Source organism: Gopherus evgoodei, chromosome 19 (genome assembly GCF_007399415.2).
Source record: "Gopherus evgoodei ecotype Sinaloan lineage chromosome 19, rGopEvg1_v1.p, whole genome shotgun sequence".
NCBI classification, from domain to species: domain Eukaryota; kingdom Metazoa; phylum Chordata; order Testudines; family Testudinidae; genus Gopherus; species Gopherus evgoodei.
In genome coordinates this window covers 6,302,692-6,316,013 of record NC_044340.1, presented here as the reverse complement: position 1 = coordinate 6,316,013, position 13,322 = coordinate 6,302,692, and the positions used below count along the sequence as shown (strand labels likewise).

General features: G+C 47.8%; 1 protein-coding gene across 1 annotated transcript in view; it reads right to left on the bottom strand.

The window, feature by feature from the left end:
- ST3GAL4 (ST3 beta-galactoside alpha-2,3-sialyltransferase 4) overlaps window positions 1-13,322 on the bottom strand; it is an 88,417-nt gene that overhangs the window by 18,651 nt on the left and 56,444 nt on the right. The window contains 4 exon segments of the mRNA XM_030538381.1: window positions 1,193-1,290; window positions 1,503-1,583; window positions 2,660-2,741; window positions 6,316-6,394. Of these exon segments, the coding sequence (XP_030394241.1) occupies window positions 1,193-1,290; window positions 1,503-1,583; window positions 2,660-2,741; window positions 6,316-6,394 (340 nt within the window).

The following is a 13,322-nucleotide window of genomic DNA, read 5'->3' as shown; positions in this document are numbered from 1 at the left end:
CTGGAGAGAGTCCAGAGGAGAACAACAAGTATGATTAAAGGTTTAGAAACCTGACTGATGAGGAAAAGCTAAACATCTGGGCATGTTTGGTCTTGAGAAAAGAAGACTGAGAGGGGACCTGACAACAGAATTCAACTATGTTAACAGCTGTTACAAAGAGGACGGTGATCAATTGTCCTACCTTCAGTGGACATGGAAAAAGTAGTAATGGGCTTAATCTGCCGCAAGAGAGATTTAGGTTAGATCATAGGAAAATCTTTCGAACTCTAAGGCCAGTTAGGCTCTGGGATAGATATCCAAAGAAAGTTGTGGAATCCCTATCATTGAAGGTTTTTAAAACCAGGTTCGACAAACCCCTGTCAGGGATGGTGGTTCTGTCACAACACAGGGGGCTGGACTGGATGACCTCTCGAGGTCCCTTCCAGCCCCGTGTTTCTATGATCCTATCTGTCCCTGCTGGAGGAGAGCCCACCAGCTGCCAAAAGCCAGGAAGAGGGGGAGGGGGGTGACTGCCGCCATCTCCCAGCAGCAGAAGCGAGGGGATAAAAGACATCCACATCTGCTATGGCTTGTGCTCAGAGAGGGACCCACTGCACACAGGAACCAGTGGAGTATACACAACCAATCACTATTACTTCAGCGTTGCCAGACGTTGCTGTGTTACGAACGACATTAAGGCTCCGATAGCTTGGGACAGGCATCTTTTTACTGTTTTTAATCTAGATAAAAGAGTCTTTATTCTCCTTTTTTTAAAAAGAGATGCCGTCATCCAGTTAGGGATAAGAAACAGTATCATGTGACTCTGACAACCAATCGCGCATCATGGGCAACAAGTTGTTGCTAACCATTTGTGAACGCCCGACTGGCTGAAAGTTTTTCCTCACAACCTGGTGAAGCAACCACAAACACCTTCATCTGTCTGTGGGTAATTCCCTAACCGAAAACAGAGGTCAGCTGACAAGAAGTTATTCGCAACATGCCCACGGAAGGGCCATGCAAACCATAAGCAAGTCCAGGGCAGAGCCCAGAGGCCATAGGAGAGAGCAGATCAAGCCACATCGGTTAGATTGCAAGTAAGAAACAGAAAAAGCAGGTGCAAAGGAGAATCTATTTCCTTTATTGTGTGCCATGCTGCAATTAACCAAACCCCAGGGATTGGTGCTGCAGAGCAGAGAAAGCAGGGTTGTCTTACCGCTTCCTTTAGTCCCATATGGCAGCTCATATGGCGACCGGTTCTTCACCCAAAAGTAATCGTTTAGGTGTAAAAACATTGGATGATCCCGTGTGTAACTGCAAGGAACACACAGCCCGATTAGCCAGAGGGACATACAAACCTGAACTGAACTGACATCTTCAACTGACTTCACCGTCTATTCTCTGCCCTTTCCCTCACCCCCAGGCCCGCAGTACCAATCCTCCCCCAGCTCCCACATGCCACCCGTCCCCTGGGAGCAAAGAGCAGCCCTGCAAAGTCCCAGCTCCTGCTTGGGACGGTTACTCACTTTCCTATGAGCAGCGTGACTTTCTTTTCCATCTCTCCTTGGGGACACGCCATTCGGACATCTTGCACGGGGAAAGAAAAACTGTAAGGCAAACAGCAGAGATGGTGATTTCCCCAGCCTGGGCCCCGCTTGCATGACGAGACGTCCTTTCCACGTCTGGCGAGCAGGCGCTAGTCCAAGTGAGAGCAGAGCATGTCACTGCCGACAGTAACCTGAGGGCTTGGGTCCCATGTCCACCTCCAGGCCATAAGCCACTAGCAGAGCTTATCGCAGGTCATCCTAGTGACAAGTTGCCAGAGGAGTTATGGCAGAGCCTGAAGGAATTTCAAAGTCAGTAAAAGCACCCCTCTCTCTATTGATTGCTATATGCTCAAATACTAGGCTCTTAAGCCCGCCTAGAGAGAGAGCAGCACGCAGAGAGACCCGAGACGTCACTCCTGTCATCAGCTCGAGGGCACAAGCACCAAAGAAAACTGCCTAACATCTTTTTTGACTGCTTATCCTCTGCACTTCGCCTTTAACTCTTCAGGTGCGTCGTCAAGTAGAGAAAAAGGTGCATTCTTATATCCTGTGAACTAATGACATCATCTAACTCAGCCTGCTAACACGCATTTAAAACTACAAACAGCCTTCTCTGGGATTTTACTTCATGTAAGTTACCAAGTATTGGCTAACCTGGTAGAATGCATCTCTTAGTGAAGGCAGGCTTAGACGCTCACTCACCATGATCTATGGCCCAGATTTTGCAGGATCATCCCAAATTCACCTTGGACAAGCACTGAGCTGTCCCCCCAAAATCATGATAGGTTTGGGCAGGGGAACCTCCAATGCATTGTTCTGCAATGTTATCACAACAAGATGGCACTTACTGGCATCCATCACCTGTTGTGCTTCTGCATTATAATCATGTTTATCCTGTAGGATGGACTGAGGAGGTGAATCTCACCAGCTGATCCAGACTAGATAAGCCTCCCACTTATCTGGCCAGAAGCGATGTTATTACCCTCGCCTCCAGCTCCACACGGTTCCTGAGATCGAGAGCGTATCCCTTCCACACACTATGTCTTAGTCTCTGAGCGGGGCAGCCCAAAACCATCAGGAAGGGGCAGAAGAGAAAAGAGACTTGCCCCACTCAAAATTTAAAAAAAGACACTCACAGGTGTATGTACCTTTCTTCGCGGGATATATAGTACCAGGCCATCACCAGAAAGAACGCCAGCCCTAAGATCACCTTCCATCCTATGAGAGACAGAGAACATGCTATAATGCTAGGACCATGGAGCTGTGACAGCACAACATGCAGCCCTCCTATCAACTCAATACATGGACCTTGGTTTACAACCTCTTAGCCGGATCTCAATTCACAGGCGAAGCCCTGTGTCAAAGCCAATTTGAATTCATTTTCTGAACAAGGTTTCATGGGGCAGTTTGTCAAATGCTTTAGTGGTGTGCAGATCAGTTCTCCTCCTTCCCTCCCACCCCTGATGTCTATGGTATAACGCCAGTTCCAAAGTAAACCATTGGAACGTACAGGGCCAGATTCACGCCAGCCCCAACTAACTCTTCCCAAAAATTAATATGTGAAGAAAATGCAGACGCATTCCAAAGGAAGAGGAGATGCAATTTCTGGATCAAATTCTCTCCTTCGCTGACTTCGGTGGAGTTTTGCCCATTTACACTAGCAGGGAATTTGGCCCTCTGGCAGTGGTTTCTCATTAACCCTGCTTTCTCCAGAGCAGCAGCTGTTCCATTTTCTTGCTGTGCCTGTATGCGAATACAACTGACTCTTTCTTTCATTTCGTAGATTTTTTTAAGGCCAGAAGGGACCATTATGATCATCCTCTTGCACAACACAGGCCAGAAATTTCTCTCCCTCATTATTGCATCAAGCCCAGTTCTAGTGGTTAAGCTGGCGCAGGATTTTAGAAAAAGACATCCAATCTTTGTTTAAAGACTTCAGTATTATGGCAAACCCACCACAACCCTAGATAAGTTGCTCTAGTGGTTAATTGCTTTCCACTTAAAAGTTTGCATCTAATTTCTAGCTTGGATTTATCTCGCTTCAGCTCACAGCCCACAACAAATCTTGTTATGTCTGCTAGATTAAAGAACTCTCTATTAGCAGAATTTTTCTCCCACAATGAGGAATTGCCTGAGGTGATGTTACTGGGATTTGAACTTTTGGTTCCAATGGGTCTGGCCAACCAGCAGCTCAGCCCACCAGCTCAGCACCTCTCTCCTTCTGCTGGCACCGTTAAACATCTAAGGAGCTTGCCCTTCTGCAGGGAGCAGTTGCCATTGTGTGCTGCACGGTTCACGCAGCACGTTACAGAAGGTGGCACATGCTGTGCCATCTCTCTCTCTTTAGTTTCTTTTTGTTTGGAGATTTCTCAAACTAGAATAAAAGTCACTCGGGCTCAAAGTGCTTGTTCACTGGGTGTGTGGAAAAGCAAAATTTATAATGGCAAAGTCCAATGCATATTCAATCACTCGGGGAAAAATAAATAAAGTTTGACAAGTCTGTATTTCAGGGCAAGATGCAGTAATACAGAAACCAATGTGTCTGCTTCATCAGTGACTGATAGGAGACTGAAGGTCCAATCCTGAAATTTAGGAGACTGAACTCCTCCATGATTTGAGGTCAACCCGTACCTAGAGTATGGGTCAAAGATATGGAACTGTTATGAAGAGCATCAGCGCTTACGTTAAAGAAAACTGTTACGATTCATCAGGCTACTGAGTGAACTTCAATGCAAATTACTCTGACTGGGTGACTGGTTGTCAGACCAGAGACCAGACTTGGGTTGGTGCAATAGGAGAAGAAAAAGAAGCCAGATGCACAGAAAACAGCGAAAGGATAACAGCAGCACGGAGCCCAGAGTTTGCAGTGGCACATGATGCAAAAGGAAATGTCTACCCAAGCAGCATCCAGCATGAGAAACATACTAGAGAGGTGTGTGTCACACAAGAAGGTGACAGGGAGGAAGCTGTGCTCATTGGTATAATGATAAAGTGCAGAGGCCGTTAGCACTCATCAGCAGGGAGTCCCAAAAATGGCACACCTGACCAGGAAAGGCTGGGGACAGGAGCACACAGCTGGGTTATGAAAGATAAAGCAACTGATGAAGTGTGGCTATTTGAGTCACGAGCACCGGTCCCACACGGCACTGAAGTCCTGGAGGGCGCCACTGAATAACCTCAGCCCAGGAAATCTGCATCTGAGATAAATTTATCATTTCTGTGGAACAGACATTTCCTGCTCAGCGGCTCCTGCTCACATGTGGTGAATCAGAGCCATCTGCCAAGCCTCTTAGCTGGCCCAGACTCTCATATCCGGGTGCGGCTAGTGATATGTCCATCACAGGCTGGGCTGTTTAATCTAGCTTTATTGGTCTTTACAACCAGACGAGACTTGATCTGCCTGCCCTGCTTAGCCTTTGCGTTCACTCATCCAGAGTCACCTAACCAAATCACAAGCTGATCCCGGCCGATGCACCTTGCCCCAGCCTGCCACAAGCCCTTCCCTGGCTCAGCGTCCCCTGCCTGCCACTGGCCAGCCACAACAGTCTCCTCACATCTCTTCCGCTGCCCCAGTAGCAGCTGGTGTCCACCTAAGATGGAAGGATTCACAGTATTGCCCCATCACCTTCCACCCGCCCCACTTACTACCTGTTTATATTTGCCCATCACTATAACATGTAGGTACCAAGTACAGGGAGTAGAACCTCCAGCAGGGACCTGTGGGAACTACATCCTAGTCCAGTCTCATATGGGCTGTAGATTCACATGGGGATGTTTTCTGATTTCCCCTTCTCCAACCCCCAACCCCCACCCCATACACACATATTAGCCCAGCCTAAGGAGGAGGGAGGTGGGAAAAGACAGCCAGACCAGATACAGTGACAACTATACATATCATGAGAACATAAGAATGGCCATAATGGGTCAGACCAAAGGTCCATCTAACCCAGTGTCCTGTCTTCCAACAATGGCCAATGCCAGGTGCCCCAGAGGGAATTAACAGAACAGGTAATCATCAAGTGATCCATCCTCTGTCATCCAGTCCCTGCATCTGCCAGTCAGAGGTACAGGGACACCCAGAGCATGGGGCTACATCCCTGACTATCCTGGCTAATAGCCATTGATGGAGCTATCCTCAATCTCCCACCACCCTCCTGGAGAAGACAAAAAGCTCCCTTCATCCTTCTGACTCTTTCTTTGCGCCACCTCATCATAGCGTGCACAACCCTCCACACACTGGCTGATCCTCCAGAGCCACCGTGAAGGACAGAATGAGATCACGTCCCTGAGCCCACTGGGAAGGTGAGGAGTCATCCTTGAACTAGAGCCTGGTTCAACGGTCACTCCTGTGCTAGGCTACAGCCAATCCAGGAGCCAGGAGCTGGTCTGGTGACTCTCAGGGCAGGTATATAAACTGCTTGGGAAACAGAGCTGCTCCGTTTTCCCAACTCACTTCATGGCTTGGAACTCTCTCCTGTTCAACAGTGGGGACAGATTCCACAGGCCTCAGCCTGCTCCAGCTCTGCTCTGGCTCCAGCCTGGTTCCCAGCCCTACTCCTGCCTTGCTCCAATCCTGCTCTTGACTCCTGATTCTGGCTCTGATCCTTGGTTCCAACCGGTGGGCCAAGCCATCCTTGCCTTGGTTTCTGACACCCACCTTGTCCCTTCCCCAGTTTGTGGGTCCCCATGGCACTACCGGTCTGTATTAGTTTTAAACACTGCTTTGTACATGAATCATCCGTGACCCTGCAAACCCATCTCAGGGAAAAAACGCAAAGTGACAAGGACTTACGGAACTTGTTGATCATTTTTATCAGCAGGTGAGGCGCCACCCGGTGGCTATTGCTCTCATTGCGGCCACTGCTGGTCACCTAGAGTGGGAAGAGGAAGACGCTTTGAGTCGTACCTGCCAGGCAGAATATCTGGTCACCCTACACACATCCCTTCCCCTCCACGCTGCCTGGCACTGGAAGTCCTGCCTACAGGTATTCAGCGCCATAGAAGCACCTCCATTAGTGTGGCCCGTGTGACAGTGATGCTAGCAGTTAAGATTATATGTTAGCGATCATACACACACACACACACACAGAGATGCTGATCATATATATCATTTGGTCACATACTCAGGGATTCAGAAATGTCTCTGTGAATTAGGAGCGTAAGTCACTGTTGCAAATGAGACTTTGGAAGATTTCTATGCAGAGAGGTTACAGGTAGATGTTTAAATTATACATGCCCTCAGTAAGAAAAAAATCAAAACCACTGAAATTTCTGTTTGAAAAAATATGTTTTGTTCCATATGAACAACATGTATTATGTTACAGAACTAAGATTTCAGCTGTCTTACATGGGAGCTTACTTTCCAGGTACAGATCACAAACGTTTATGTCATGCATGTTGTAGGTCAATTGTTAAGCCCTTTCACAGTACTAAAAAGACCTAACTATACGTATGCGCTTCTAATCCATATTCACATAGCATTATATTTAGGCAGCTGCATATTATTCCATAGGGTCCTGTAGAGAAAGACTAATAACTGTACTTCACTCCCCATGGAATCCCTGATGCATAGTACAACTAAACATAGATTATTAGGTTCTGAGTTAAAAACATGAAGAGTCGTAAGTTCAGGCTGCACAGAGAAAGTTTTCCCCATTCAAGAGTTCTATCCATGTTATCATCAAAATAAATTAGAAGAAAATACTTTTCCTTGCCCTAACTTTGCAAGATGGCGTATGCATAGTGATAAGCCACCTTCATTTTCAATTCACATTTTTTTAAAATAATTCTGCACACACACACACATACACACATAAAGTGAGAGACAGCGACCACCCAGACTGACAGCCGCTGGGTCTACACCATGCACCAGATGTGCTTTGCAGCTCCTGAACCAAGTAGACAGCTGCAATGCTGACGCATCACCAAGAAGCCAAGCAGATCAGGCAGGTATTAAAGCAGCACACATCATGTCAGATGCCACGTACTCGGAAAGAACCAGATTTCTTTGATCCAGCCATCTACTTGGAAGGAAGCTTGGCTGGTGCTGTGTGTTTGCTAAAGACTTCTGCACTCACAGTAGTCTGAGCTCCCAAATACGTCTGCTCCAGAAGCTGCCCTGCGACGCATCGGGTGACTGCACCAGGGTGGAAGATCTCGGGAAAGGTTTGAAACCACCTTCCTGATTATCTCTTTGTGGTTAATTAAGGAAATATAATGCGCAGGCCTTCCCCGCCCATCTACAGCATGTTTACTTCTTTCAGAGCAGGTGTCTGCAAGCTGAGTGATTTTCAACAGCGCAGTCACTTGGTTTATTACTTGGGTTCCTGAACGATTCCATAATTAAGTCATGTTTCCTTGAAATCTTTAGGCTGCCGCAGATCTCTGCGGAGGCAGACACCCCTCTCGAGAAGCAAAGAAGGGTGCCAGCAAACTGGGCCAGGACATTCTTCCAAAATGACCCTGGCTTCACACATCCGTCTTGCTGCTCTTTAGTCATTGGCCAGACAAACCTCAGAGCGTTCTCACGTTCCTGAGCAGTCTAAAATTCTTCCAGGGCACTGAGAGCCAGTGGTTAAGCTTTCACCACTCCCTGACCACACTATGGTCAATGTTTCCTTTGCCACACAATCCTCATTTCACTCCCCTTCCCACCCTCAGTGGTCACGATCTTGGCCAGCGAAAGTCAAACAAAACCAATCTAAAGCCACCTTTATTCCAGGGGCGCAGTGGGGGAGACACAGCTCATTAAGAGCAATTCCCTTCCTGAGTTGCTAGGATACGCCACGAATCATTACAGGATGGAACAAATTAATTTCATAACCATGCGGCTCCTCAGAGCCGTAACGCCCTGGGACTTATTCCTCGCTAAGTGAATGTAAGTGCTGGGGAGCAGGTGCCAAAAGAACAGGCTTAGAGAGGCTTTGTTCTTCTGTTTATCCCTGCATTGCCCTGTCAATGTGTCTTATCCTGGATCTAGAACCACCATATGCAGGGGAAGAGGATACTTCACTTGCCAGGACTCAATCAATTGGGGTGCTGTGACCATCGCCTGTCACCAATATTGCCTCATTGTTTCTATGTTCTCCCCTGCCTGCCTGTATTCAACCACTCTCTCCTGCCTTTTACTTAAATTGTAATCTTCCTGGGGCAGGGCCTGGATCTTTGCCCTGTGCTCACGAATGGCAGCATTTAAGACCAGAAGTCATCACTAGATCATCTTGTCTGACTTCCTGTATTTCACAGGCCATTATCGCCAGCACCCATGCATTAAACCCAACCGGCGAAATGACATCCCAACATTGCTAGCCTCAGGAGACTAAGCTACTGTGTGTAGAGAAGAGATGGGACCGAAGCACACCAATACCCGAGGCACCATCAGTGGCAGAGAAGAGCTACCAGAGACAAGTAACTCAAAGTCCTTTCCAGCCTGGGCCCATCTACAACAGTCACCTCCAATGAGCAATCTCTTGAGTCTTTCGCTATCTGACCACAAGCAGGGCTGCCTAGGCCATCGATAAAGACACCTGAGAAGTAACAAAGGACCAAAGGTGACCTTACCAACTGCAGGAGATTGAGAGTGCAGAATACACTCACTCCATCCTAGCAGATAATAATACCTGCTTAACGCTCCAGAGAACAGCTCCAGACAGTCTCTGCAGATAAATATGCCCTGGAGGAAGATTCCCTCTCCACGCCCACCTTGGACAGGCGTTTAATGCCAGCAATTGTCTCCATCTGACTCTCCCCACTCCCTAGCTACCTGGATTCCAAGGCCAAAAGGGTCCACTGTAGCCATCTAAGTCTGATAAAAGGCCACACTGCTCCACCACGATTGAAACCCACACCCTCCAGTATCAAAGGCTACAGCCTTACCCCTATGCCACCACATCCCCTTCACCAGTACTGCAAGGTCACTTTGCAGGTCAACTTTCTTTCCTGTCCAGACAGAGCAGACATGACTCTCTTCATAGCCCATAACAGCCATTCTGTAAATCAACTGGAGGGAGAACTGCTGAGTAATGCGACACTTCACCACGGAGCTGCCCAAAACCAAGGATTTCTGGTTCCTGGGAAACAGCGATATTTTGGTTGCTTTCGTTCCACACTTTGGAATTAAACTATTTTTTTCAAAATTTCCCATGAACCACAAATCTCAAAACAACTCAAATTGTTTCAGCAACACCAACCCCGAACGAGACCTGTTCCCCAGGACCAGGGCAGCTGCTGACTGACAGTCTAGACTGTTTCACTAGGGCTGTGAACCTGATAAGAAATTTCAGTCAGCAGCTGCTGGGACTCCTGGGGTCTGCAATTCTGGGGCAGGGAGTCTGAAAGTCCTGAGAGTCCCCAGGCTCCCTGCTGCAGATCTGGGAGTCAATCCTGATTAGAGCCGGGGCTTTCAGGCACCCGGCTCCACAGCAGTGAGCCTGGAAACCCTGGCATGGCAGGGACGCTCTGCAGCTCTGGATTCTAGAAAGATCTGGAGTCTCCAGCCTAGCACTGCCCACAAGACTAGGCTGCCCTGGAGCGGTGGACCCAGGAAGCACTGGTTCCCCAGCAGCCTGCTATGCAAGCTGGCAGCAAAGGATAGAATCTTGCTTGGCAGGCAGGTTTCTGATGGACCCAAACCATTTTCACAGGCCATTTGGGGATCAACACATGGGCATTTGCCAATGAAAAAGTTCAGAGAGGAAGTTCAGACCTGGGCCTTCTGGTTGACGTTACAGCTAAGCCACCACAGACAGGAAGTGCATTTCTGGAGGGGCAGGGGTTCACTGCCAGTGAGTTTAATCTCAGCTGATTAAACTCACCGGGCATTCAGCTGTGTGCCTCTGGACCCCACCCAAAAGGGTGTGCTCTAATTACCCATAATGTCACTGCCCATCTGTCTCATTGCCCAATGAAGCCACACAGCTGGAGGGAGTCTTTGCAGCTGGGTTGGGTGCACCCTGAGCACCAGGTGTATCATCCACCTAAAATGCTCACCAGGTGAGGAGATCTTATAACAATACAGAACATTAGCACTTTTCTGCCACATTTCTTTGCTAGGAACTCATAGTGCTAACTAAACCCTAATTCTGCCTCAGCCCATCCTCAATGGTAAGTCAGCAGGACAGTCCCCATTTTACAGACAGGGAAAGTCAGGCATAGAAGTCAAGTGATGAGCCCCAAGTCAGTGGGAGATCTAGGAACAGAACCTGGATCCTTGCCTTCCAGCTCCACGCTTTGGTCACCAGACCAGAGTCTTCCTCTGTAATCCCAACCACCCACACACTGCACCTACTAATCTACAGCCACGGCAAAAAATGCTTCAAAATGAAGAACAGCGTCAAAAAAGATTGAGGGACTTATGAGGTTTGTTTTGTAAGTCACTGTGCTACACAATAACCAGCGATGGCTGAACCTCGCCATCGAACACACTGGGTTCAACTGAACCTCTACACATTCAGCTGCTTTGCACAACATACCTGTTACCCACACCCACCTGGGATGGAAGGCTCTCAAGAGCCAGGTTCACCTTGCAAAATATCCCCTCCTCTCACAGAGGCTGGAGATGCCACCAGGCACAAACCTTTCTACGGGATTCCACCTTCCTAAGACAACTGAGTTCATGGAGCTGTCTCAAATGTCCCGTTTCCCACTCTCCAAAAGACCCAGTAGAGTTGGGTTCTTATTGTCCCAGCCTGGTTTGTTCCCAACCCAATGCTTCCTCCACTGGATGGGATAAGGGCAGCTCCCAAAAGCCAAGAACATAAAAAATAGCATCCAGCTCTGCTGCACTGTAGCAGGTTTGAGATCCATGCACTCTGGGGGCGTCCTAACCAGACCTTCACATGCCAGTACATAGGACTGAAAACTGGCCTGCAGCTCGGAACATCCAGCATGGACGTTCAGTGGTCTACATGAAATGAGTTTGTTGGGTCTCAATTTTGCCCCCATTTCCCACAAGCACAATTGGCAGCAGCCAGCCATCTCTGCAGATAAGTCAAGGGCTGGCTGTATTGGGGGTCTGATACCTAAGGCTGGTCCCTAGAGCAGCACAGACGCATCTTGTAGGGGCAGTTAGCACCTTTGCAGTGTCTGCACAGCAGCTGTGCTGTGCGTAAACGGAACACTTTTGTCTCCAGGGTGGTCCATCTGGCCCCTTCATGAGCTCTCACCTCTTTGGAAACTCTTCATAAAGAAAGAAAAGAGTAACTAAGAGAAAATCAGCACCTAAGATGGACCCGCACCACACACAGACATGTGGTGTATACAAATACCTGTGTCTACAGGTGACTATACTGGTGCTGCCACTGGTGAAAATCATGATTAACTACACTGACTTCATTGGAGTGACACTGGTCTAAGCAAGAGCAGAATTAGGCCAATTTATTGAAGAAGGCGCACTCATAACTTCATTGTTTTGTTAAATTTCCCCAGCTGCAGGATTAGCATATCACCTGCTTCCCAGGGGTAGGAAGAAATTAATGGCTTGAGGGCTGGAAAGCGTTTTGAAGGTGAGAAGTGCTACACAGTAGCAATGTCAAGAATTATTGTGGTTAGCAACAAGCCTGTGAAGGGTTCCTGCACTCTTTCAGGGCCTCCATCCTCTTTCTTTGTTTAGTCACGACACATAAATTTGATTGGTTCTTTAAAAGCAAACCTATAATCATGAATCAAGGAAATATTGAACAAGAGAGAACATTGATAGCACATAAAATAGAGAGTCAACACAATTAAACAGTAAAGCGAATGCACAAATTAACTAGAGTATTAGATGAAAGGAATCTGAAGAACACACGCACAGAGCATGAAATAAGGAGTGACAATTAGTCATTTTGTTCGTAGTGTTGCTCCAGACGTGTTGGTCCCAGGATATGACACACACCAAGTGGGTAAGGGAATAGCTTTGATTGGACTGACTTCCGCTGGTAAGCTTTCGTTTGACCTGACGAAGAGCTCTGTGGAACTCCAAAACGCATCTCTGCCAGCAGAACTTGGGCCAATAAAAGACATTACCTCACCTACTAGATCATAGAATATTAGGGTTGGAAGGGACCTCAGGAGTTCATTTAGTCCAACCCCCTGCTCAAAGCAGGACCAGACTCCAGTCAGATTTTTGCCCCAGATCCCCAAATGGCCCCCTCAAGGATTAAACTCACAACCCTGGGTTTAGCAGGCCAATGCTCAAACCACTGAGCTATCCCTCCCCCAAAATCATACAAACATAGGACTGGAAGGGGCCTCTTGGATCATCTAGTCCAGTCTCCTGCTATCCTAGGCCACCCCATCAAATAATCCCCTTCATAAATGTAGCAGGCTTCACCTTAAAACCAGTCCGGTGTGTTGCTCCCACTGCTCCTCGTGGGAAGCTGTGCCAGAGCCTCTCTCCTTTGACAGTTAGAAACCTGCCTCTAATTTCCAGCATAAATTTACTCTTGGCCACTTTAGCCTGATTTGTCCTTGTGCCGACACTGTCCTTCAGCTTCAGTAGCTTTTCTGCCACCCTGGTATGTACCCTCAATGTATTTATGAAGAACAATCAGATACCCTCCGAGCCTCTGCTTTGCTAGGCTAAACAAGCCCAGCTCTTAGTCTCCTCTCAGAAGATAAGCTCTCCATTCCCCTGACCAACTTAGCAGCCCTCTTCTGCGCCTGTTCTAGTTTGAATTCATCTTTCTTGAACATGGGTGACCAGAACTGTAGCCGGTATTCCAGATGAGATCTCACCAGTGTCTCTTACAATGGCATTAATATGTCCCTATTTCTACTGGAAATACCTCACAGGATGCATCCTCGGAACACATTTGCCTT